The 27,828-nt window shown below is 39.3% G+C and overlaps 2 protein-coding genes across 2 annotated transcripts in view; both read right to left on the bottom strand.

Annotated features, from left to right (window-relative positions):
• LOC146457362 (lactosylceramide 1,3-N-acetyl-beta-D-glucosaminyltransferase A-like) overlaps positions 1-27,828 on the bottom strand; it is a 134,884-nt gene that overhangs the window by 45,265 nt on the left and 61,791 nt on the right. The window lies entirely within an intron of this gene.
• LOC146457367 (uncharacterized) overlaps positions 6,505-27,828 on the bottom strand; it is a 31,869-nt gene continuing 10,545 nt past the window's right edge. The window contains exons 4-23 of the mRNA XM_085092070.1: positions 27,613-27,702; positions 27,335-27,468; positions 25,952-26,006; positions 24,938-25,039; positions 24,481-24,568; positions 23,540-23,590; positions 21,653-21,711; positions 20,513-20,584; positions 20,323-20,391; positions 19,524-19,607; positions 18,269-18,348; positions 17,530-17,560; positions 17,242-17,319; positions 16,046-16,186; positions 15,637-15,736; positions 14,285-14,469; positions 12,647-12,772; positions 11,993-12,052; positions 10,726-10,811; positions 6,505-10,039 (exon numbers count right to left, since the gene is read on the bottom strand). Coding sequence (XP_084948196.1) covers positions 10,003-10,039; positions 10,726-10,811; positions 11,993-12,052; positions 12,647-12,772; positions 14,285-14,469; positions 15,637-15,736; positions 16,046-16,186; positions 17,242-17,319; positions 17,530-17,560; positions 18,269-18,348; positions 19,524-19,607; positions 20,323-20,391; positions 20,513-20,584; positions 21,653-21,711; positions 23,540-23,590; positions 24,481-24,568; positions 24,938-25,039; positions 25,952-26,006; positions 27,335-27,468; positions 27,613-27,702 — 1,728 coding nt within the window. The 3' untranslated portion in view covers positions 6,505-10,002. The remainder of the gene's footprint in view (positions 10,040-10,725; positions 10,812-11,992; positions 12,053-12,646; positions 12,773-14,284; positions 14,470-15,636; positions 15,737-16,045; positions 16,187-17,241; positions 17,320-17,529; positions 17,561-18,268; positions 18,349-19,523; positions 19,608-20,322; positions 20,392-20,512; positions 20,585-21,652; positions 21,712-23,539; positions 23,591-24,480; positions 24,569-24,937; positions 25,040-25,951; positions 26,007-27,334; positions 27,469-27,612; positions 27,703-27,828) is intronic.

Here is a 27,828-nt window from a genome sequence, read left to right as displayed (position 1 = left end):
CGCTTAATACAGGATCACTAAAAATACTCACTGGGAGTGGTCTAATGTCAATTTTAATAGCGTATCATACAAAAACACCTCATGCAAGGAAACAATAGGACAATCAACACTCTTTCAAATGATCAATACTTTAAACAAAGTTCAGTGCCAAGTTGTAACTTAACGGTATAATATACGCAACATTGTGTAAAAGTACTAAACAATAAATTGTCCTCTACTCTCCTACGGCATTCAGTGCTCTATTTCTATGACTAACAGTTCACAACAAAATATCTCATTCCGTCATTTCATAGTTGTTACGCTCAATGTACAATGTCACATGGTTGAAGAACAAATTAATTAAAGAGGAATTTCTTGCTAAAGAGTGAAGCATATTCAAAACAAACTTTTTTTCAGCTTTCGTGGTATGGTACTGTACTTCAGCACATTGCGGACATTTGAAAAGCGTTAACTATAGTAAACGGCGGAGTATCAGCTTACAGTAGCTTTGTACATGTTATTTCTTTATAGTGACGCTGCATCGCATTTAAACCATAAAATACCGCATAAAATAACATATGGCTTCATTCCTTTCAAGGGTGGCCGTTCAATACAGGTAAAAATAACAAAGAAAGACAAACATAGGACTGCTACAGGGTGGCCGCGACCGCTTAATAGAGGTGGCCGTCTAATACAGGTAACAAATACAGCGTTCGTATGAGCAAACAATCGGGACTTTAAAAACTGGCCGCTTAATAGAGGGTGGCCACTTAATACAGGGTCGTTATATACAGGTTCGACTGTATCTAAATTTAGGAACCAAAACCCATGTCATTGCAAGAACGCTTGCTCGACCCGAAGAAAACAAGGCTCTACTAGAGGTTGTCCTTGTCGAGGAGGTAATCGACTGTGTACCGAAGCTTGTCTTCGTCTGAGCTCCAAACCAAGCAGCCATGACGCGAAGTTCGAATCGTTTACGAAGATTCCCTCCGCACGAACCTCTCGCCAGGTTGAGAAAATGCGATTTTCCAATTATATATCATGGTGATTTGCTCTCCAATGTTTTTGATTGATTTCTCTTGTTATTTTAGTCGACGTAGGCGATTTCTTCCACCTAGTGCCTTCACGTTTCCCACCTCTTCCTTTCATGTTCCGTTGGAGACGCGATCCATACTGTTTTTGACCAAATCATGATAAAATAATATCATAGGATGAGCAAAAGCATACTCAGAAACAGGTTTTTAATAAAAAAACAATTGAAACTCCAATAAAACACTGGAAAGATTGAAGCGGATTTCTACGGTGGCCCATATAGGACATCAACGTATTTTTTATTGTTTAAATTGCAACTTTCAATGCATGCGCGCGCTACTATTCATATGCGCGCGTGTTTCCAGTAGCGTATTTCAACGGTTTTCTCCACACTGAACGAGGGTTATATACCCGAAACGTCTGTGTTTCTTTCAAACCATTTTTGACACTTTTTGATAATTATCTTTATATCAATCCAATCTGAAAACATTTTCAAGTGTCACGCATCTCCAAGGAACTTTCCTGACAAAACTAGTGTCCAGGTCAGCGCGGTCACAAAGGTGACTGTGTCCTTAAGGACGTTCGCTAAATGTTTCAACATTGATGTTTTTTTCCAAACTTCTGCTGCAGTTAGTCCATAAATTACTTACATCTGAAATGCAAAAAAAAAAACCAAACAAACAAACAAAAAACAACAAAAAAAAAACATGGGGGTCACCGACTTTGTTTCCGAGATATGACATCTGCAAGTTTGCGCTCATTTTGAGAAAACGGCCCTCGTCACTCGATATGAACTCACCGGTTAACGTTGTTGATACAAAAATTTTATAAGCGAATCGCTGGAGACAAACTTCCATTGCCGAAGTTTATTTCAGGGGGCCTATCAAACAAATAAATTCCACTTTCATTATCCCAACAACTATTCTTATTTGTCTTTCCTACCCCCAAGTGGCACAAAATGTGCGGAGTTCGATCGCGCGTGGGTAGATAAATTAAAAAAAAATCAGTAACTTCCTATATTGATTTTCCTTTCGTTTAAGGACAGTAAGCAGATATATTTGTCAAAGAAGGTTAACCGTCTAAAAAAAATTGGGGGTCACTGACCTTTTAAAACCGCAAAATCCAGTTGAAGTTGTCGAAGACGTGAGAAACTTACGGGAGTCACGTTTTTGCGTGACAGGTCAGAGAAGCACTGGAACAGGGTTATCTATCCCATAATTCACAGCTCACAATGGTTGCTCGAGCGAGTCAATGTTTTCGTGTGTCTTCGCAGTCGTACAAACTTCGTGAAGTCGTCGATAAATCTCACTCGCAACGCAACTTACCTAAGCAAGTACAGACGTCCAGCAAAGCACACCAAACGCGATGCAAGAACGTGAAACTCGACTCCCGCTAGAAACGAAGGAAATGAACTCATATCGATATGCCCTCGCAAGATTCCAAATGCCAGTAACTCTAACTTCAAATGTAGACAACGCAACTTAGGGGCTGTATACATGTAGGGAGGAAGATCCTAGCCCTAGAAAGACCATAGAGGGCGGATCATCCTAGCGCCATATGTTTTCTCTATTCAGTTTACATGCAAAAGGTTGTACCTGGCCCTAGCGCTAGGATCTTCCTAGAGATAGGAACTTCCTAGCTGAGAGATAGGAAGATCCTAGCACCATGTAAACTACAGTCAGACCTCTATTAAGGTGGGGGTTCACCTAAAAGCCATTTTCACGCCGCCTAAAATCGGTCAAATGAAAATATCTTGTTTGCATTTCAAGCAATACAAAAACCCTCCATTCATAGCACAAATTAATGATTTGGGGTGTTTTATGAATTTTTGGGTGATTTTTAGGTATATTTGGAAGGAAATAATTTTTCTTGAAGGATTGGTAAAATTAAAAGAAATAAGGAATGTTGAAGATTTAGTGAAGTTTTAAAATTAGAATTTGTAGTTAATAATTAATAGACGGATACCAAGTTAGTCCACTAGCAACCTGGGGTGCTCTTGCGTGGTTGTCGACTGTCTGTTAGTGTTCCAAAAATCATTTTCTTTCTTCTATCCATTCTTAAAACTCTTCAAATTTCACTCAAATTCAGGTAGAGCCCCACCATTAAGCGGCCACCCTCCATTAAGCGGTCACTTTCCAAAGTCCCGAATTATTTGTCAGTAAAGTGCTGTATTCGATACCTCTATTCAACGGCCACCTCTATTAAGCGGCCGCGGCCACCTTTTTGCTTTTGCAAGTTTAGTATTTATTGGTTTTTTTACCTCCATTAAGCGGGCAGCAAATTATCTTTTCAAGCAAAATGGTGACAGATAATATGAAGGTGATAACTGATAACACGAAGAACTGCAATTTAATCTCCACTATAATGACACCGATCAACTCTGACACTGCCCAGTTTCACGGTTACCAGGGCCTTGCCCTATCTATCGGAAAGGCAAGTGACTTGATCTTCTCGTTACAACTCCATTACAACGGCAAACAGCTGTGACGGATCGTTCGTCCTTGTAATATTTTGAGCTAAATTTTTTACAGACTGTTGTTTAAAAAAAAAAATTAAGAAACTTGATGTTTTGTTACATAGATTTGCACACTTTTCTGTACATACTCAACACTATGAAATACTGTAGTTATCGGCTACTCTGTGTTTATAGAGCTAAAACTTTGCACGCACTTGAAATGCGCAAATAGTGGGCACTTAATGTTTTGTTTCATTGCATTTATTTTCACATATGTTCACTTTTCAACAAGCGTTTTACTATATAGAGGTAATAACACTACGCTGACTGCCATTTCTAGCCAATTTATATTGTACCCCTATTAAGCGGCCAGTTTTCGAAGTCCCCAGGGTGGCCGCTTTATAGAGGTCCGAGGGTAGGTGACATCGAACGCACTCCCTAATCTTTGATTATTATTAGTAACTAGTAATAATCAGGGATTAGCGAGATGCGTTCGACCATTTGGGAAAAGAAAATTACATAAACTGCCAGAAAATGTTAACACGTTTATTTAAATCGCAAAAAAACATGCTATCAATGTATAACCCAGTGTTTATAATATAATGGATATTTAATGTGCTTGCTTGTCGAGTTTGACCTTCCCTTCGCGTTTGGTGTGCTTGCTTGTTGAATTCTTGACTGTGCTTCCTTGCTGTGTGGACTGTTATCAGGTAAGGGGCTGTTTACATGGAGGCAGGAAGATCCTAGCACTAGGAAGATCCTAGAAGGCGGAAGAACGTTTCGCTTGCTTTACATGGAGAAATTTCGGCCGAAGTGGTTACCAAGTGGAGAAGGAAAAGAAGAATAACTGTCGGCGTTGAGCAGCTGAACGCCCGGCTGCCGCCATGTTTGTTCTTTTTGTCCCTGGGTACCAGAGGATTCGGTCAAGTCTTTGTTTCGGTGCCGCACTTCGCCGCTCGTGAGTTCGGCCTTGGGCCGAAAAAGTGTTCTCGCCGCGCGCGAGGAAAAACCTCTGGTACCCAGGATAGATGTCACCAGGCTCTCTCTCCTTTGCCAAGTTGGTTATGATGACATCCGCCCCTGCAAAATCTGCGGGGGATACCAGATACGCGTCCCAAGATCCATTCATTCCATCAACGTTGTCCCATACAATCTTGACTCCAATCTGTATTAGGAGTGTGTTCTTTCTACGTCGAACGCTAACATTATTACCAACCAGTAATAATCAAAGATTAGGGAGTGCGTTCGATGATCTCGATCCCAGGCTCTCTCTCCTTTTCCAAGTTGGTGATGATGTCATCCACCCCTGGAATATCTGCAGGGGATGCTAGATACGCGTCGCAAGATCCTTTCATTCATTCATTCGTTGATTGATAGGCCTTATCACGGTTTTCGACGCCATTTTGACGGGTAAGCAAACGGGCTTGAAATAACAGTGTTTGTATGGAAATCCGATGTCAAATAATTTTCATAAAACATCGCTTCTGAAAAATTCATCAATTGGAAACCTTTGGCTCTAGGAAAACGATTTTAAGAAAAAAATTGGAGGGATGTAGCTGTGACAGAAAGCGTCCAGTCGTGTTTTGAACTTTCCATACATTTCCCTGTATTTTTTTCCCGCGAACTATTTTTAGTAGCAGTTTACGGCTGGTTCGCTATACAGACAAATGTATGGAAAGTTCAAACCACGACTGGACGCTTTCTGTCACAGCTACATCCCTCCAATTTTGTTCTTAAAATCCTTTTCCTAGTTTCAAAAGTTTCTAATTCATGAATTTTTCAGAAGCGATGTTTTAAGAAAATTATCTGACATCGGATTTCCATACAAACACTGTTATTTTAAGCCTGTTTGCCTACTCGTCAAAATGGCGTCGAAAACCGTGATAAGGCCTATTGTCCCATATACAATCTCGACTCCAAACGTGGCTTTCTTCCAGATGGAAATTAAAAAAGGCCTTTTCGACACGGAAAGTTTCTTGAAGTTCCAACTTAAAATTTGGGCTAAACGGAAAACGTCCCTATAGAACGCTCAGTATCAAGTTGTACCAAATTAAGACGCCTATGGGCGTTTACGCGGGATGAGATGCTGTATATTTAGCACTAAGTGCAGGTGGAAACGTATCATCCCGTCGCGATTGAGGTAACGGAATAGTAATAGCACGCAATGACCACTCACTGGACATACAGGCCCGACTCACGTTTCTATCCTGGTTATGTAATGTCAATAATTGTAAGATTCTATTACAAAGTGCCCTCAATTCATAAAAAAAAATTGAAAGAAAAACAGACAAAAGGCTTTCCTAAATGAAAACGTTTAGTAAAAATTGACAATCGAACTTTTATTTATTTATTTATCTTTTTGTGAAGTGGATTTCCAGTAGCGTTTAGGCATCAGCTCGACAAAGTGATGTAATGTGATGTGTGTTTTAAAAGCTTATCAATGGCCTCTCCTCCTCGCATTGTGGTTCTACAATCTTTCAAACAAAGCGTGATTTCTTCGCCAGGAACTCTTCAATTTCCACCGTTTAAACTGTCGAGTGTTTCTTAGAATGTATTCTTTCGATTTAGTGCTTCAAAAGGGTTAATTTTCTTTCTGAAAACGGCATATGAGGCAAAAAGCATGTGAATATGGCCGCTGAAAGAAGCCTTTTTTCATGGCTATGTGACGTCACACTGGTAGAACGACTCCGTCCCCTCCCTCCTGACATACGCGCCAATAATGAATTCTAATTGGACAGTTTTCGTTGAAGACATTGAGAACAACAGAGGACACAAAAACCCCTTCTAAGAGAGAACAGAGTTAAATCCAGGTTTAATTAATTTATTCATTACAATTTGTGACTACGATGAAGAAAAAAAAAAGATACCCGACCGAAAACTTGACGCAGTCTGTCCTGAGGGTATTCCACGTAATTATTTGCTACCGGATTCCTATACAAACAACAAAAAATAGCATTGTTTTCTCCAATACAAAATGGCAGGCAATTCCAGTGAAAGGGCTCATACTTCCTTTGTTTCACTCGATGAGAGACCAGACATTACCAAAAGTAAATTAGTTTTATTGATAAGTATATTTCCTAATAATACATTCAAATGTTGGATTGATATTAAATCTCTAATATGTTCGACTGTCACGAAAAAGATACGCATTTTGTGAATAAATTCTCTAAATTTCATTGGCGGCTACTTCCTTCCTAACAATTGCTTCGTAACCTTTACACTTTATAGTTTGTGTCTCTAACCCTTGTAGCTCACATTTGAAAACTTGGCGACGATAAATGCAACGGCAACGACAACGCCACAAAACAATAGGTTTGATGAGGAAAATAATAGCTCTGCAGGTGCGTTCTAAATTTTGGTACATTTCATTGCCATCCTCTGCAAAACAACAGCGTGAAACGACCAAATTCAAGGTCTTGGTAGAGAACGTGAACTCACGACGGTGAATTCTCTTTCTTAACTCGAACGCCACGCCTACCAATTTGGTTCATGGATAGTTCGCCGTGTTTTGTACAAGTTGAATGAGTTGAAATAATCGCGAAGTAGCACAAATAAGTCCAATTTACGATTGACGATTTTGTTTCCGTCACCGTTGTCGTTGCTTCAGCAATCAGGTTAAGAACGATGACTAGTAATAAACCGGTATTTCTGTGCAGATTATGACTATGCGGGAAAAGCAGATCTTAGCAAGGGTAGCCTGCGTAGTAGGCGCAATCGGGGAGGGGTAGGGGGGGGGGAAGTGAGGGAAGAAATGGGGGACTGGACACTTCTCTCCCTCTCTTGGGCTGGGACCTCTCCTCAGTCCCCCCTTTCTTCTCTCACTTTTACTCGCTCCATTTCGCCCTCCCTGATTATGCCTGCTACGTAATCCAGGCAAGGGCTACCGGAATCTACAGAGAAAATTGGGCGTAACCACGTACTTTCCAGAAATAGTTAACGTTGACAAACTGCAATTATTTACAAGCTTGGTCTGTTTAGTTTAAAATTTCATAGTTTAAAAAAAAGGACAAGAAAAGACGCCAGTTACTTTTGAAAAAGTTCACTCGATATCAAGAAAAAATTCTTTACTGGGCGGTAAATACCTAACAGCAAATTAATTCTACCAAATATATATTTTCAAGGTGTATATTCAAGAATAAGAGGCTACGACAGGTAAGTGTCCGTACCGTATCTAAAGAGAGACACATCACTTTAAAAAGTATTGAAATTTTAACAGCAATAGCAGAACCTAATGCTCAACAGTTTTCAAGTGAATGTTGCACTTTAGGATTTTATCCCCCAGACTACAAAATTTTTCAACCTCCAGGATGATGGCAAATTTAGGTTAATATTACAAGTCAATATTCCCTTCACGGCGGTTTTCAATCGAGTGCCGTAAAACCAAAACCAAAGTAATTACTCAAGCCAATCACAACAGACGTAAACAGCGCAATGGACAAATCAGACCTTCAAGCAAATACATGTAACCGGCGCCAAGCGCGGGAAAAAGCGTGCGACCAACTCGCGATGGTTTTGGTTCTGCTTCTCATTGGTCGAGAAAGTTGCGCGAGTTTTGTTAACCAATCACAGAGCGTAGTAATGCAGAACAGAAGTGAATGCAAAATTGCTTCCGACACTCAACTGAAAACCGCTCTACTTAATTACCTGTGAAATACAAACGCAAATATCCATCACCGTGTAGGTCTCTTACGGATCGCCTGATCCCAAGTATTAGATTCTTCGACAAAGCAATGTAGAAGGATTAGCTCGAACGATGTTCTACTAGAATAACCTTAACATCAATTTATAATAATTATCTCCGCCTTCCAGTTATTTTTAAACCAGAACATATAATCAAATTTACAAGATTCTTCTTGTCCATGGCTGGATTTCTTTTCTCAATAAAAATTAGCATTACTTATCTACTGTACAACATAATTTCGTGAATTTATCAAATATTAAACAATTTGGACCGTGGGGAAAAAAAAAGAATAAACGAGTCTTCGACGGAAGCAAAAAAATCTCATAGCTACGCATAAAACTGGCGCCCACTGATTCACAGAATCAGCAGAATCGTGGACGCAAGCACTTTTCCAGGAGGAACTGCGTTGAATAATTGAGACAGAGCCAAAGGTAATGCGCCGATCAATTTAAACCTTCATCTTTCCCCCCACCCTCACCCTTCCGGGCATTTGACCGTGTATCGTGCCCGGGGAGTGAGGAATAGACCCTTCTCCAAAATGGCGACTGAAAATTCAAATAAGTTAAAGTTAAAAACGTATACCAGCACTAGAAAGAGCACTTTTACTTTAGTAACCCTGCAAAGTTTCAGCATATCAGGTGTAATATCAGTTGAGAAAACGTAAGCTGAAAAATGAAAAATTTACAGACGTTTGTATGACTGGGGGTATGACATATACCCCAGTCATACAAACGTCTGTAAATTTGTCAAATTTCATCTTACATTTCCTAAGTTGATATAACACCTAATATGCTGAAACTTTGCAAGGTTACTAAAGTAAAGGTGCTCTTTCCAGTGCTGGTATCAGTTTTTTGTTCAATTCAATTTTAACTCATTCAAATCTGTTGCCGCCATTTTGGAGAAGGGTCTATTTGAACCGGATTTTTCTTTTATTCTAGCGTAGTTCTTGCGAAGGGTTTTCCTGGTTTCTGGGAGTTGAGAAGTTTTGAACCCTTAAGCCCTAACAGTGATCAGCATTAATTTTCTCCTTGTAATAACAATGCTGATTCAAGGCCTGAGGTCATGGGAACTAAGGATTTGATCACCCAAGGTGAATTTTCGTCATACTTTAATGACTTCTCCCCAGTACTTTTATAAGAAAAGTATGGGGACAAGATAGGAAAATTTGTTCTCGGATATTAGGGTTAAAGGGTGAAGGGACAGAAATTCGCATTTGTGAACGAATGCCTACCTCAAAACAGCTTCAAAATAGTTATTGAAGGTGCCATTAATATACCACTGTTTGCAAAGCATGGATAATTAGATTAATTTATATAGAGAAAAATGCTGTACTGAATACCTGCATCTTTTTTCCCTATAAAAAACCTCTCAATTTTTCAGAAGCTCACCCTTAAGCTCAAGTGTCTTCTTCAAAGTATTCCTTTCACTTGTTTTGTTAAGCCATTTTAATTTATGGCATTCCTTCTAAATTTCATAATTTTCATAGAAACAAGCTCAGCTTTTCGTGCAGTTCCTACATACATTTGCCGGAAAGGGTACTTGTACCACAGCTGAATACATGACGCTCATTTATAATAGCAAATAAACTGTACACGTTAATACCTTTTCTGATTAAAATGATAAAGTTATTTGTAAAACATATTTTGTAATCGTAAAATAAGTCTAAAACATCTTATATTTCAGGTTTGTCCAGGACAAAATTCTCTGGAAGCTAAAGGATGCGGTGATCCTGACGTTAAAGTTCTTTACTCACAAGCTTTCCACCGTTCATATCCCCGTGACATACTCTCTTGTTTGCGTGACTGACTCATTGTCACGACAGCGTTACTGCGGCACGTGACGTGATGGCTGGGCCTCACATTGTTGTCGCTTTGGTCAATTCTTGTACCCACCTAAAAACATACAATAGTACTGTTTATGCGGTGCTTTTCAAAAGATATTATATGGCGGAGTTTCTAACGAAAACTTGGAACACTCGATAAATACCGAGTGGTTTATACTACATCACAAACTGTCAAGTAAATAGCTCAGTTTTCAAAGACCAATTTTACAATAACTGTCCAAATTCCCGCGCGCTGATTGGCTCGTAGTTATTGTCTATAAGAGTACAGACAATAAAAATGACGTCAGATGTAACGCGCGCGCTTTCTCAACGAAAAAAATTGCCAATTCCGCTCGTGCTTTTTCCATGTTATTGCAAAAAACAAATCGACGGCAGTTTTCTATGGTATATACTCTTATAGACCATAAAATGACGCCATAAAATGTCCAAAACTTGGCAGTGAAACCACTCGCCTGCGGCTCGTGGTTCCACTTGAGTTTTGAACATTTTTTGACGTCATTTTATGGTCTATAAGAGTATAGACCATAGAAAACTGCCGTCGATTTGTTAATTCGCTGTCAAAATCGAACAAATTCGAGAGGAGTGACAAGTCTGCCACAAAAGCATACATTTGCTGTAATCTTAACCGAGTTTGCAAGTTTCCAAGTCTCCCTAAGATGGCGGCAGCCGAAGCCGTGAAAAGGGCTAGCCGCGAAAACTGGCATAGTTACATATATGTTAAAATTTCTCTCTTACCTTTTTGCTGAAGTTTCATTATCTGCCTTGAAAACAATTGGCGGTACACCTTGGTGTTTTAGCTGGAATACAAAGTCGTCTCCTTCCTGTGAATAAAATAAGGCAAACAACCTATTTAAGAAACGTCTAAGCTACGAGTATAGTTTCTTCCTTTTCTCATGGAGAGTAGAGCGAGTAAAACACCCCAACGCGCGAAAATCTCCTCTGGCTAAGAAACCTTCAAATTATCTGTCAAAGGTTTTGATCATTATACAACCCGTAACGAAACGCATCTAGCCGAACACAACAAACGTAAATAACGCTATGAATCAGGCAGAAGTCGTGGGACAAGAACAATAACAACAACAAATTAAAAAAAAAGAAAAAGAAAGAGTGTAACGAGTGCCAAGTGAAAAGCATGTAACTTGTCGAGTCAAGCTCGGTAAGGCAGCGCGGGAAAACATGTAGCTGGTGTCAAGCGCGGATTGACCTGAAACTGGCGCCAAGCGCGGGAAAACATGTACCGGGTGTGAAACGCGCGAACACCTGTAACTGGTGCCAGGGCTGGTGCCAAGCGCGGGAAAACATGTAACCGGTGCCAAGCGTGAAAAGACATATGGCTGGCCTGCTGATGTCAAGCGCGGGAAAACCTGTTACTGGTGCCAAGCGCGGGTAAAAAGACGTAGCTGGTGCCAAGCGCGGGAAAACATGCGGCTGGTGTCAAGCGTGGGAAACCAATAACCGGTGCCAAGCGCGGGAAAACATGTAACTGGTGTCCAACAAAGGAAAACATGTAGAAAGGTGTAAAGCGCGTAAACATGTAACCGAAGCCAAACGTTGCAAAAATCATCGAGTAGGTACCAAGCGCAGGAAAACAGGTAACAGGTTCAAGTACAGAAAAGCATGTTACTGGTTCCACAAGAGCGGAAAAACATGAAAACGCAAACCGGTGCCGGCAACGCACAGGAAACCATGTAAAAGGCACCAAGCACGGGGAAGCATACAACTTGTGGCAAGCGCTGTAAGACTCGAGAAGGTCAAGTCATTCTCAGAGGTGTAATACGAAAGCAAGAGAAAATTAACCTCCGCTAACGGACACCTCCCGTAGGCGGAAACCTCTCGTAAGCGGACACTTGGTCTAATTTTCAGCTACATACAAACAATACATTTTTAGCCTCCTATAAGCAGACACCTCTCTTAAGCGGACACTTTTTCTGGACCCACGGGTGTCCGCTTACGGGAAGTTCGACTGTGAAGACTAATTAGAAAATATAACAGACATGCATACCTTCCCTAGGTCCTCGATCGTGTAACTAAGAACTGGCAGGGTCTCCAGAGCCACCACGTCCTACAAGAACAAGATTAACAACTGATCAAAAACGTTCAGCCAAAATTAACAGAACTATTCTAAGGGACAGGAAGGACGAGAAAATATGCTCCAGACGGTTCTTCGTTGCCCTGGTCAGTAAATTCCTAGTGTTAACACGTCCTGAAATGAACATGTCTCGCAAGGGTTTGGTTGCAACAATCGTTGCGAGATGTAGAAGTCGTATCTACTTTGACGCTCTTTTTGACGCGAAAAGTCTTGAATCAGCGAACGATAATTATAATGCTAGACTGTTCACAGTCCCTATTTTTCCGTGGGATTTTTGAGACTCGTGCGCTTCGGTCGAACGCTCGCCATCAGTTTGTGAAGGCGAGCGCAACCTGGGCAGAGTGCCTAAACTACTAAGGGGGACCCTAGTCAGGGTTATCGCTCCTCCTCCCTCCGCTCAACGTACCCTGACTAGGGCCCCCCTTGGTAGTTTAGATACTCTCCCCAGGTTGCGCTCGCCTTTACAAAATGATGGCGAGAGTTTGATCGAACCGTACGAGTCTCGAAAATCCCACGGAAAAATAGGGGACTGTGAACAGTCTTATAATGCATGAATCTATGACTTACCGAACTGGCTTTGTAGGAATAAAGTACATTGTCTTTGAGTACAAACCAGGACTTCTTCCATCCATGCCTTCCTTTCTTACACTTCAAATATCCACTCATTTGAATTCCTTCCTGATTTGCCACAACCTGAAACAAATAAACTCTAAGCATCGTACGAAAGTGGGCGCCATGTTATTATATGGTAGTGTGGTTGAGAATATGTAGCGCGCTATTACAGCGGTTTCCAATTGAGTGTCGTAAAACCAAAACCAAAGGAATTTCTCTGGCCAATCGCAACAGATGTAAACAACACAACGAGCCAATCAGAATTCGAAGCAAAGACGTAACTGGCGCCAAGCGCGGGAAAACGCGTGCGAGCAATCCACGGTTGGTTTTGGTTTTGCTTCTCATTGGTTGAGAAAGTGCCGCGAGTTTTGTTAACCAATCAAAGAGCGTTGTAATGCAATCGAAAACCGCTCCAATAAATTTAGTTTTGAAGAAGTAGTAGTTTCTGTCGGGTGCTCTGAATATTGCAAAACGTTCAGACGTTTCGGGACTACTATCTCTCCATCAGTGATTTTCAAAGACTAACAAAATTTGCGGCATAACAAATAGTACTACAAGAAAGTACACTTCAGGAAAGTACTACTCAGTAGCTTTCATTTGAATGGTCACACTTGAGGATTTAATCCACGGACTGAAAAGTTAGAACCACCCTGTACGGTATAATAAACAGCACCACAGGAAAGTATTGTTCAGCAGCTTTCATTTGAATGGTCACACTTTAGGATTTCACCCACAGACTCAAAAGTTAGAAGCACCTTGTACAGCATAACAAACAGCACCACAGGAAAGTATTGCTCAGTAGCTTTCATTTGAATGGTCAAACTTAAGGATTTCATCCACAGACTCAACGTTAGAACGACCTTGTACAGCATAACAAACAGCACCACAGGAAAGTATTGCTCAGTAGCTTTCATTTGAATGGTCACACTTTAGGATTTCACCCACAGACTCAAAAGTTAGAAGCACCTTGTACAGCATAACAAACAGTACCACAGGACAGTACTGCTCAGTAGCTTTCATTTGAATGATCACACTTAAGGATTTCATCCACAGAATCAACGTTAGAACGACCTTGTACAGCATAACAAACAGCACCACAGGCCAGTACTGATCAGTAGCTTTCATTTGAATGATCACACTTAAGGATTTCATCCACAGACTCAACGTTAGAACGACCTTGTACAGCATAACAAACAGCACCACAGGACAGTACTACTCAGTAGCTTTCATTTGAATGATCACACTTCAGGATTTCATCCACAGACTAAAAAGTCAGAACAGCCTTGTACAGCATAATAAACAGCACCACAGGAAAGTACTGCTCAGTAGCTTACATTCGAATGGTCACACTTAAGGATTTCACCCACAGACTCAAAAGTTAGAACAACCTTGTTCAGCATAATAAACAGCACCACAGGAAAGTACTGCTCAGTAGCTTTCAATTGAATGGTCACACCTGACGATTTCACCCACAGACTCAAAAGTTAGAAGCACCTTGTACAACAAAATAAACAGCACCACAGGAAAGTACTCCACAGTAGCTTTCATTTGAATGATTTCATCTACACTGAAATAACAAACAACTCTGCTAACCTCTGTTAGGTGAGTTGGATGCATTATCTGCGATTTCCTCTTTGATTTTCTACTCTTAAATCGACGCATCATTTCAAACTTGGTCGGTTTTCGTAGAAGCTTCTCTGCATTGTCTGCTTCTTCCAATAATGGGGGGAGCTTGACTGGTTCCTCGTGATCAATGTGTATCTCATCTGTGTGAAACTCTGCAAAGGAAGCAGCACAGTAAGACTTAATTAGGGAGCGGAGGCGGCAAGGGCAACGAAAACGTCACCTGAAAATATAACTTTATTTCAAATGTGCTACTTCGCGATTATTTCAACCCGCTCAACTTCTACAGAAACGGCGAACTATCCCGAACCAAATTGGTAGGAGTGGCGTTCAAGTTAAAAAAGAAAATGAAAAATTCACCGTCGTGCATTCACGTTCTCCTCAAAACCTTAAATGTGGTAATTTCAAGTTGTTGCTTTGCAGAGGACGGCAAAGAAATGTACCAAAATGTAAAACGCACGTGCAGACCGATTGTTTTGGCTCATTAAACCTATTGTTTGCGGCGTTGTCGTTGTCGTCGCCCTTGTCGTTGCTTAAGCTCCCTAATGACTGTGTCCCGACAACATATCCAAATTTACATGTTGTGGAGCGATTCGTACATTCGTAAAACCAAAACCAAGGTAATTACTTTGGCCAATCATAACTGAGGCAAACAGCGCAATGAACCAATCAGAATTCAAAGCAAATACATGTGACAGGCGCCAAGCGCGGGAAAACGCGTGCGAGCGAGGTACGATTGGTAAGTGGCGCGAGTTTTGCGAACCAATCACAGAGTACAAGCCATAAGTGATAAACATGCCAATTCGCGGCAGTGAGAATGTGAACAGTACAGTGAAAAGTTCCCCTAAAATTCCCATTGCCGCGAATTACTATCTTCATCATCCGCGGACTTGCTCCCGTCTGGCCTCGTAGCTCTGGGCCTCTATCGCAGAAGGATTTGACAATTTTTCAATTCTTTATTGTATAAATTTCAACTCGTGTACGTGCGGTTGGGAATCCTTCTGCGACAGAGGGCCAGACTGCTAACATCTTGAATTTGCGAACGGGACTTTGGGCGTGATGCTCAACGAGTTTGCCTATAAATTCTAAAGGTCTCGGAAGAGTCTCTTGGCCGAGACGAAACGCCGCGTCAGACTAGCCACGAACATTTCACAAGTATTTGACAATTTTTCAATTCTTTATTATTTATTTTACTTTATTTTTATGGCTCACTAAGTCACCCTTTTTTTTGCACGAAAGGGGAGCGGTGCTAATCGAAACAATTTACAGGGACTGCGTATTTGACTGGTGTAAGAAATTGCAAAAGATTAGTTGAAGCTCACCTTTTAATAACAAATCATAACACTTGTCACAGACCCTGGCCTGGGTATAGTCTAGATAAGCCAACGGGGCAGTGCTGTCCGAACACGACCCACAAACGACCTGAAGTGAAAAAAAAAAAAAAAAAAAAAAAACATTGTCAAGGCCTTTCTTGACTTGTTCCTTCTAAGGCTGGCAAATCTCTATCTGATCACTAAGCTTCAAAACTTTCAACACGAATTTCACGACTCCATCCTTCGATAAATAAATAAACAAATAAATAAATAATTTCACCACCCCAGCCCACCTCCTGAAAAAGGAACGGATCCTTGTAGTGGTATATGAGCTGATACTAATTAGGGACCATTCATAGCATGCCATTGGTCATATCCAGGAATTCCCCTTACAATAACACTTGCTATTAATACTCACATTGCCGCAAGCTCGACAGTGATGTCTTCTGTTTGTGAGAGTGAAGGGTGAGGTACAGCTCATGCACATGGTTACACGAGCATCTGGAATCCATACAGGAGCCTTCTCACCAAGCTTAACCCCATCTGCCTCTTGTTCCAGCTAAATAAATATTGAAAAAAATGAATGCGAGCTGGTACTTGCAAAAGCGCATGAATGAACCAACACAAATGACCGTATGGGATGGATAGATGCGAAAGGAACAAATAAACGAAAAAACAAAAACAGGAGCGCATAAATGAAGTAATGAACAACATTGTTTGAGCTGCTTTCAAGTAATATATCAAACACTCGAAAGTGTGTTTCATCAGGTATCCAAACACTGAGAAGTAGGTTGAAAAAACGAGGCGCAGCCGAGTTTTTTTAAACGACTTCGAGGTGTTTGGATATCTGATAAAACACACTTTCGAGTGTTTGATATGGCTTCTCAAATGATCAATAATTCTTGGAGAAATTCAAGGCTAAAGTTGGCAAAATTTTATGGTAATTAGGATCACATATCCAAACCACGGTCACGGTAGTGATTTTCTTTGTTTTCTCTTGATGAATTACTAATGAGCTTGAGAACCGTGTATCGAAACTAATTTCACGTTTGCTTTAGTTTATATTTTACTCCGCTCTGTGATTGGATCATCAAACTTCACGTCACTTTCTCAGACAGCCAATAAGAAACATAACTAAAACCAATCGTGAGCTGGTCGCACGCGTTTTCCCGCGCTTGGCGCCGGTTACATGTATTTACTTGAAGTTCTGACTGGTTCATTGCGCTGTTTACGTCTGTTGAGAGTGAGCGGAGTAATTACTTTGATTTTTGTTTCACGACACTCAAATAAAAGCCGCTTTAGAGTTGTTTTTGAATTCAGCGTCAAGAGTAATTTTGTGTTTGCTTTACTTTTGCTTTACTGTGATATATGATTGGTTGCTAAAATTCGCCATTTTCTCAACCAATCGGAGGCCAAACCAAAACCAATCGTGCCTCGCTCGCACGCGTTTTCCCGCGCTTGGCGCCGGTTACATTTATTTGCTTCGAATTCTGATTGGTTCATTGCACTGTTTACGTCTGTTGTGAATTGCCGGAGTAATAACTTTGGTTTTGGTTTTGCGACACTCAATCAGTGAAAACCGCTTTATGTTCCTGATTTACAACAATCTCTTACCAATCCTGATGGGTCTCTTGTCTTGCTAACAAAAGTGATCTTCCTTTTTGTAACTACATCTATCGCTTTATTCAAAGCCTGCAAAATAATCACCACAAATATAACCAATGAAAATAGTTTTTAAAATAGGATCGGTCAAAGCAGGAAAACAATAATAATTGAAAAACATGCCAAGACTGGCATTTGTGACTTTGTGAAGTTGCTGGGGTAAGAAATTTTTCTCGTGAGCAGTTTCATAGACAGCATCACTTGTAATAACTATCAACTATGCCGCTACTTGACACATACCTCAAGCCAATCATCCCTCTCTTCTGGAGTGCTGCAAAGACAGCAAATCACGATTTAGTTACATGTTTATTGGGGGGGGGGGGGTGGGTGGGGGTGATAGTTCAAAATTAATCGTTTGCTTTACGATTGTGTCAAATAGCTATGGATCGCGACGTTTCCACCGCTATACAGCTAGTCTTCATCAGACGATGTGTTGACTAGCTGTGTTGCAATAATTTTATAAGTAGCATCATGGTTGATGGTGATTGGCGTTTTTCGATCCTCGCTTTGGTTGTTAGTGATTGCGCACAAACGATTAATTTGAACTAGAATGGTTTTCAAATAAGTGTCCTAAAACCAAAACCAAAGTAATTACTCTAGCCAATCATAACAGCCGCAAACAGCGCAATGAACCAATCACAATTCAAAGCAAATATGAGTAACCGGCGCCAAGCGCGGGAAAATCCGTGCCGGAACAGGTTACGACTGGTTTTAGTTTTGCTTCTCATTGGTCGAGAAAATGTCGCGAGTTTTGCTAACCAATCACAAATTGTAGTAACGTAACACCAAAACAAACGCGAAATTACTTTCAACAGTCAACTAAATACCGCTCCATGATTTCAAACCACGATTACTAACACCTTTGATATCAGAAGGTAAGTGGTTTATGAGGGTGAAGGGAAGTCTCATTTGAATTCTCCTTACTGGAGTTGCAACAAATATATGGATGCACATAGGAGATTTTGTAGACTGAGCTAACCTTGCCGTGAGGGTGAATGATCTTGTAGTGCTGATAATACTGAATTCATTTACAAAGTCTGGAGAGTCTGGCACTGTCACCTACAAGGCAAAGTTAAGATAACATTTTGGAACTTAGTCTTTACTGGTTTTCATACAGAACACAAGAATTAACAATAAATTGGTGTAAAATTAATCATCTGAGATAAGTTACTTTGATAGCAGGTTGAATTTGTGGCGTAGCATTTTCAGGCTTGACGCGCAGAACGACTTCAAATTTAACCATGTTTGCAAAAGGTTTTCAGTTGTCAAACCTCTTTGTAACACTGACGAATTTGTTTCCGTCATGTTTTCCCTAGCCTTATCTAAATCTGCGTTATTATGTAAAGTTACGTTCCCGTTTCCAGCATGTTTGTAATTTATTGTAATTTTTTTCCATTACGTTCTCGTGCTCGTCTTGTCCCGCTTCTACTAGCTTTGTGGCTATTTGCGGGACAAGCCTCTTATATCATCTGAATTTGTTAATAAATTGTTGTTGTTGTTGTTGTTGTTGTTGTTGTTGTGTTTGACACGCTAGGCAAAATCTTATACGCCAATATACACTCAGGGTTAGTAAAGCGAGTTAACCACGCGCGCGCGCGCGAAAATTGTTTCCCGCGAGAAGAAACGCGCGAAAAACAAAGGACTGTTCGAAGTCTAGTACTCCCCTGGAATAAACCCGTATTTAGCATTTTTTTTTTAAACCCTTTGATTCCCAATATCAACAGGCACATAATACTAAAAGGGGAATTTTCACGGAGAATTTTGCTCTATTTTGATCGCTCTCAGTATTGTCTGACAAACATTTAATAAACTTCCAAAACGCATTAATAATTCATAAGCCCATTGACCTATCAAATGGTCGATAAAACATCACGTGCAGCGGTTTTAAAACCCGATAAAACCTCCTCCTTATTAGTGTGCAGTGTTTAATGTTTTTCTCGTATGCTAATTTCCCATGTTCACAAAAGTATCGTTGTTAAGCACTCTCCTGACACACGCTTTTCCAGGAATGTTTTTGAAGCCGTTCAAAAATCTCGCAGCACGTGTTTTATCGGGTCTAAAACCACTCGGCTGCGCCTCGTGGTTTTAAATCCCGATACAACACTGCTGCTCGTGTTTTAAACATTACTTGATTCAGTACAATTCCCCAAATACTTTTTATATGCATGCACAGTCCGACTTCCAATTGACATGACTGGACTTTTTAAATCTGTTTTATTACAGAAATAACTTACCTGCATTCCAAGCAGAGGAAGCATTTTGTTGAGTTTGTACTGATTTCCACCGATGGGTGTAGTGTACAACAAAACATCAGTAAGCTAAAAAGGAAACACCAAATTAATTTTGTAAGTTAATGGCTGACCCTAATTAATTTTGTAAGTTAATGAAGGACAGCAGTTAAATCCCCAGCAAGAATAAATTTGACATTGTAATTGTATGAAATTGTAATTTTATCCGTCGTCGTGTTTTTATCTTCTTTTTTGATTTCATCTTGTAAAATAATAACTGAGGAGACCTAATTAATATAAGCTTCATAGTTTCCTTTAGGTCTCCTCGCCATTGTTATATCTATTTTTTTCTATTTTTTTTTTGTTAACATTGTACTTGTGGTGTAGTAAAATAAATAAATATATAAATATAAAATATCCCCTCTTGCAAATAGGCCCTCAAAGCCAACTCTCGCATTGCGGACACCTCGCATTACCGTCACCCCGATAATACGGACAGCCACTAAATCCCCGGCAAAAATAAATTACAGACGTTTGACTGAAATAAGTTCCCGCTATTACGCACTCTCGCTATTAAGGACACTAACTCGTGGTCCTGAGGGTGTCCGCAATAAAGGGAGTTGACTATGGATTGCAGCCCTCTCAAAATGGTATTTAGCTCCAGTGGAGACTGGAGAGGACTGCTCAGAAGAGAAGCCAAGCAGAGCAAGTTACGCCAGTGACCACAGAACACGACCATGTGTATGAAGCTGGCTGATTCCACCTTAATTTCTTAACAACTGAACAACAAATAAAATTTACATACCAAAAAGAACATTCTCTCTTGCATATCTTTGCGGCACAACTTCATCAACATTCCCTCTCTTAGATAGTCCTGTTAAAAATAGAAAAACGAAAATTTCAAGCTCAATTACACAGCTTGACATTAGTGATGTACACATTTATCTGATGATCACTAACAATGTTGAAAAAATAAAATATGGAAGCACACTAACCCTTCCAGCTTTTACAATTTCTGGATGTCCTACAAGCATGTTTTGAAGTTTTAACAGCTGTTCAAAACTGTCCTGTAAACGCAAAGAAATAAACAAACGAGTTTTAGTATATTTACAGGGAGAAACATCCTTTATAAAGTTTTACAATCTGTCGGCGCGTAAAATTGTCAGTTTCTTGGCTCTGTTGCCTTGAAATCTTGTCAGAATTCATAATAATTTAAAGGTTTTTCTTTGATTGTCACCCTCAAAAACTCAAATTTGTCCACCCCAGGCGTTAAAATGGGTCGAGTGTTATCGGTAACAACTGCTGGTGTTTAGCCACACAGTAAACGTACGTTGCATTTAAACAATCTTGTTGCTTTGTGACACAGGAAAATGCTATAATTCAAACTTGTAAAAACAAAACGAGAAATGAGACTATCAGCTGACAAGATACAGCATGAAAGAAAATATATAAAGTAAATAATTATATACAAAGTCATTTCCCTTCCCGCTCATGATAAATAACCTACAACCGCCAATATCACCTGTAACAAAAACTGAAAGTTCTTTGCAGAGTATTCAGCCGTAACAGGTGTTGCAGGTTATACATACATGTAGCCCTTGATGACAGCTTTGTCAAAGAAGTAACGAAACTCCTGATATAAAATGGTGTCTTGTAAGATAAAGCTATGGAGGGGGGGGGGGGGGAGGGGGGCAGGGATGGTGCAGTGGTGAGAGCACTCGCCTCCCACCAATGTGGCTCGGGTTCGATCCCCGGACTCAGCGTCATATGTGGGTTGAGTTTGTTGTTGATTCTCGTCCTTGCTCCTAGAGGTTTTTCTCTGGGTACTCCGGTTTTCCCCTCCCCTCACAAACCAACATTTCCAAATTCCATTTCAATCCGGATTATTGTCAAGCACTTTATCATGAGCCTCTGGCTTGAGAGATTGCAAAAGCAGTCCCCATGTTATTGATATTAAATAAATTACTTTAATTAAATTTACTCTTCTAGGGATTGACATTTTTTGCTGATTAATTCCAATACAACATGTTAATATTATATTCAGTCTGGGGAGAGTTCCGAATTAGTGCTCTGCACTAAATACATTGACGCTTAAATAATTAAAAGTGATTTTGGTTTCATTTAAGGTCACCTACCATCTTTTTCATGGACTCATTGATATGCGTTGCAACTTCTGACACAATCTTCAAGGCAGCTATCAAGGACGAAGAACAAACAATGTTCGAAATCACTGACTCAAACTACTCTGAATTAAGAAAACAAAAAGGATTCCTCCACAATTTTAAGAAAGCTCTTACTCTCTAAGTGTACTTAACCCCTTGCACAGCAGCATCTACAAGTTAGTACTTGAATCAGCAAGCAATAATTTTTTTATCCATAAAACAAATATTGCACTCCCCTTCCCCCTTTTTGTGCTGAGAAGATAAGCTAAAGTTTCCAACAGCAAAGCAAACTCTTTGCATTGCAGTTTCTGCATTTTTTTTCGCCGCCTTTTCTAGCACTTTGATTTAAGGACAGTGTCTACTGATAAAGAAGTATTTTTGAGTGGTTTATGACTATGCAGGGAAAGCAGATCTTAGCGAGGGCTATTGAAATCCAAAAAGAAAATTGGGGGTAACCACGCATTTTTAGAGATAATTAAGCAACAATTATTCTAAAAAACAGAAAAATACAAAGCAATGTATGGCGTTTTTATTTTTTTTTTCCAAATTGAAGCTTTATTATCTCTGAAAAATGTAAAGTTACCCCAAATTTTCTGTTTGGATACTAAGAGCACTTGCTAAGTTCTGCTTTCTCCCAATAGTTTTAAACCGCGCAAAAATATCCCTGTATTAGTAGGCACCACCTATAGCAAACCTGGCGCTAAAAAATTATGCAGGGTGCCTCTGCCTGAAGGGTGTTCTTATTCACCCTTGTAATACTAGAGACATTTATAATACTGTGAATGCTCACTCTTGACCTTGGAATCTTAAATGATTGTATGAATAACTCTTGTCTCAAAGTCTACTAATGTTGAAACATTGAAGCTTTCGACTTTTTCCCACAGTCTTCATCAACAAATACTTTCTTCGCAATTTTCTTTTCAGTATTTACTGACGAAGACTGTGAGAAACAGTCGAACGCTTCAATGCTTCAACATTAGTAGACCTTGAGACAGGAGTTATTCATACAATTAGAGAGATTTTGAATTGCATTTACTGCAAACGTGAGATTCACGTTTACATTTTCTTGAAATAATAAGCACATAGATGAAAATAGTGCAAAACAATTCTGGCCTTTCATGCTAACACCGAACTACTCAATTTTACTGAGAAACTGAAAACAGCAAGCACCAAATGAAGGATAAACATGGTCACGTGGTCCTTTCTGCCACTTGTCGTTTGCCATGAACATAATTCTTAATCTCTCTATTACAGTATTTATTTGATTAAGGGCCCACCTTCGAACAAGTGCCCACCTCGAGTAAGCGCCCACCCTGAAAGCCCAAAAAGTTAATAAGCACCCACCCCACCCCCTCCCAACCAAAGACATTTCTGTACTAGCCCAACATGACATAAGAGGAGCATCAGTTATGTAATGTTCCAAAATTGGTTTTGGATATGGTAGTCAATGAATTTTATATTGTTAATGGCTTGTTTATGTTAGCTTATGCACTTTGTTTTGTCTTGTTGAAGCGAAATAAACTTGTTTTCCCTTGTTTTGTTATTCTCTAAAAATGTCCTCACTTGTTGAAAATGTTGGGAAAATAATAAGCGCCCACCCTGGAATAAGCACCCACCTCGAACAAGTGCCCACTCTCATTGGCCCAAAATAAAAAAAGCCCCCACCCCCCCCCCCCCAAAAAAAAAATAATAACATAAAATAAGTGCCCAGGGTGATTAATTGAAGAAATACGGTATTACAAGGGTGAAAAAGCACACCCTTGAGGCAGAGGCACCCTGCATATAGCCCAGTTTATCGAGGACCCACTCCCAACCCGGTGTTCACAGAAATGATAAGAAGACATTTTTGAGGATGCATACTCTCAGTGTCTTTAAACTCTTCAGAATCCATTGGCAAATGCTTGAGATAGTCTGGGAAAAATAAAAAGCAAGGAAAAAAATGACACTACAAACATAAACTTACAAGATGAACTTAGACGATCAGAAATGATTTATTTATTCCTCTACTGTCTCCTTCATCCCATCGCCCTGTCGATCTTCTTTTAGACATTACAAAGCTTCCCTGACAAAATGTCAACATGAGTGTCAAACTGAAGCACCAGGTCTAACTGTAACAAGTACAGGTGCATGACCAGTCTGTCAGCCCTACACTGCAACTGTTCCAGCACATGTACATGTAGTTTCCCATCTACAAAGCTGGCGTCTTTTTATATTAATTTGATGAATGTTTGGTTTTATAAACAGAGCTGATGAGGTAATTTGGCCACTGTAAAGAGATTCGAGTGCTGACGTTTTGAGCCTTACCCTTCGTTAGAAAGAAAAACAATAAAACCAAACATTATTTTGTTTTCACTCATCACTGATCAATGTAACACCACAGTTTCTTTTAGAAACTTACCCCATTGTCTTTTTATTTTCATGTTTCATGCCAATTTGTTCATGTATAAACAAACCATTGAGTTAATTCAATTCATTTCAATTCAATTTTATTTACACTTATTACAAGGAAATACAATATACACCTTTCATAATATATTTTAGAGTATACATGTATTTTAAAATGTCCTTTGGAACAAATCTAATGTCAGGTACCCTGCTAGCAGAGGTTTCTTTCTGGCAACTCTTTTAGGATGTACAAAGTTGTTTATGATCTCTTGTATTTCACATAGTCAGCTTGACAAGCCGACTATGTGAAACACCAGAGACGTGAACGACTTTGTACATGCTTAAAGACTTGCCAGAAAGAAACCTCTGCTTGCAGGCTCAATGTTAGGACTTGTAGACCAAATGCTTATACTCACCTATAAGCAGAAGTCTATAGCTTGGTATCCTCTGAACAGGTTTTAACATGTACGATGAAAGAATCATGCCATGACATCTTTCACTTGCCTGGAAATAAACAACAACAAATCTACCTAAATATTATTATATTCCTAAATTCCTAAATATATTCCTAAATATTCCTTATTATTCCTAAATATTCTGTATTCTTTTAATAAACAATGCTCCCCATTCTCCTTCCTTCGCAGTGGTGAACCAAAGAGCCACAAAAATTTAAAACTTACAAGGGCCATAAAAATTCAAAGAAAAATGCTACAAATACATTTTTTTTTATGCACAAGTTAGTAATAAAAAAATTAGGAGTTTTCACTCAGCAAAAGAAAAAAATTGGGGTTAGTTGCACTTTAAACTAAATATTAACAAAGTGCTAGTTACAGGTCAGACTGTAGGTAGCAACTGGCACTTGCCATACTGTACCTGGAACTGAGTAACTAACTTGGCAAACTCTGGATTTTCCTTCATTGTGTCTTGAAACACAGCCATCGCTTTGTCATAACCATTCACATATTGGGTATACATCTGTTAAATACAAAGAAAACAAAAACGTTAAATTCCATGGAAAACATTTTCAATGCTTGTGATATTAGCAAATGAATGCTGTTAAAACCCTCTCTAGATTAGCAATAGGTCCCAAAGTTTGGAAGGCCATTGAAATGTCCCAGAGCCAAAAATGTATCATGCAGAACCATTAACTCAATACTCAGATAAAACAAACGCAAACAGGAACTGTCTGCACCAATACACCAATTTCGACATATTAAAATTCTGGCTTGGCTACGAGAACAAAATAAATTAATTATTCATCCCTGGACCGCAATGCATTTTCTGTTGTTTCATTCCCCTAAGCCTAGTACAGTAGCCAAGTACAAATGTTGTACATCAAAATTGGACTATTACAGATTAGAAGAATTGTTCTTCAAACATTAAAGGTGGTTCTGAACTCCTCTGATACCCCCCCCCCCCCCCTTTTTCTTACTTTGCAAAAAAATTAATTGTATCTAAACATCTCAATTTCAGTTCCCTGGTGAAAAATGGGTGTCACTACTGAGCTCATTTTTTAGTTAATATATAACAATTATTTAAACACGTTATTCTGTTGCTATGGTACATGTAACCCATTATGTTGAGAAAACAACCATAACTTGTTCACCAATATTAATGCATTTTTTGGTATCATAATAATTATAGTTGTATCAACTGATAAAGAGGAGTAGTAATGATCTGTGAAAGTATACATGTAAGTGCTGGAAAGTAATAGGAAAAGGTGTCTGCCAACTTAAATAACAAAAAAAAAAATATCCGGGACAATTCCAATTTTTAATGGGTCCATTCCATTATTTACTGTCATGCATTGAAACAGTCTTTTTGGGGGATAAAAAAAAAAATTAAAGTAAAACGTTCTTTTTTTTTTTTCGGAATGACTGAATATACCTTCAAGAAGTGTCCATATTTCTTGATAATGTCACCAATCCTCTCATGCTCGTCCCTGTGAACAAAGAGTTTTCAGGTTTTTTCAGGTTTATTTTATTTCCACATTTCAAAAACACTGCAATAAATAATATAAAAATAAACAAGAAACAAATGCGGAGGCTTGTAAATGAAAACCAGGGTTATAAAAAGATCACACACCTAAGCTAGGAACTAAATGTTTTCTTACAATCTACTTGGTGAACATTGTACACTTAATGTATGGTCCCGAGGGAAACAGTAAGTTTTGTTTTTCCGAGAGTTCTGATGTTTCCCGAGATGAAGTCGAGGGAAAACAAAACTAACTAGTTTCCCGAGGGACCAAACATTAAAGGGGAAGTATCATGGGGTTTTTGATATCTTTTGTTAAAAATGATGACATATGACCTTCAATCACCTGCCAAATAATTCTAGAATGACGAGAGAAAAGAAATCAACTCAATTTTTGAAAGAAACAACTTGTGATCTGTTCTAGCGCATTTTGGAAACAAAAATGTGAGAACTTGAAAAATATTAGCCTAATATTTTTCAAGTTTCAATCCAAACTAGCCTACTCTGTCTCTGGCCAGAGGCACTAATCGACAGTTTTATTGCACTGGGACGTGATAATTTTTAACAAACTTGACAATTATTTCGTTGTTTCTGCTGACAGTCAAACATTTTTGGGTTTTGAAATGAGAGCAAATTTTCGTGATACTTCTCCTTTAAGTGCTTTGTGATATATTTAGACTTTCCTTTCAACAATCACAGCAAAACAAACAAACAAACAACTGAGAGGGCAGCAACTGCAGAATTGCATCCCGGTCGGGATACACTTGTATTTGATCAGGGGCACGTGACCAAGAATCAACAAATCACAGTGTTCGTTTTGTTGAGTGAAAGTCTAGGTATACGACAATACTTAATGGAAAGCAGGATTAAAATAAAATAAGCAAATAGATGAAAGAGGACAAAGAAAAAGAAAAATCAGGAGTTGAACAGATATACCTCATCCAAGAAGGAAGCCGTTTTCAGGCTTCAGATGTAAGCAAATGGGCTTTAAGTTTCTTTCTAAAGCAGCTTATAACTAAAAATTTCATCCTTGGGAAGAAATCAATAATGTGCATGTAAGTAAACTGTTTACAGTAGACAATGTTTAACCGTTCAGGTTGACCATACTGAAATTGGTAACTTTTGTAGATTGTGGTTCTGTTAAACTGGCTTCATTTAAATGACTGGCTGTCACTGTTCAGCTAATACACTGTACATTACATGCATACATGCAATTGCCCAAAAAAATTAATAAACAATCTGCGAAAGTAGCTATTATAAAAAAAATGCTTATCATTATTTATTTTGAAAGCTTACCATGTGACCATTCTCTCTTCAAGTTCCTGAAGAAACCGTGAATCCAGCAAATAGATATTTTCTAAATCTCGGAATATGTCGCCCAGAATAGAATCAGCAACAACATTAGCAGACTTGATGGTTCCATAACATTCCTAGAAAAGACGATGTGTAGTATTTTTGAAAAAAGTATCTCTGGGATACCTGTAGGACTAAATACTCATTAAAGTATTTTTGGTTCGGATGGAATCTCAAATTGTGGGTTCTGGGGGTCTTCTAAATTTCTTTTTGTCACTCACCTCAAATACAAGTTTTAGAGCATCCACAAATGACCGTTCAGTTGAGAGAATTTCATGAGCAATGTAGTAGGTCTTTGGCTTGGGAGGACCCTGCACAAAGTAAAATGAAATTGAAAAGCATACACAAGCAGCTGCAAAAAATCACCACCAGGGGGGGGGAGGAGGGGGGTCAATGCATATTGATACAACTGTGACTGGAGATCACATACAGCCGTA

This window comes from Pavona decussata, unplaced genomic scaffold (genome assembly GCF_977016875.1).
Source record: "Pavona decussata unplaced genomic scaffold, jaPavDecu1.1 SCAFFOLD_244, whole genome shotgun sequence".
Lineage (NCBI taxonomy): Eukaryota > Metazoa > Cnidaria > Anthozoa > Scleractinia > Agariciidae > Pavona > Pavona decussata.
This window is presented reverse-complemented; position numbering and strand designations above follow the sequence as displayed.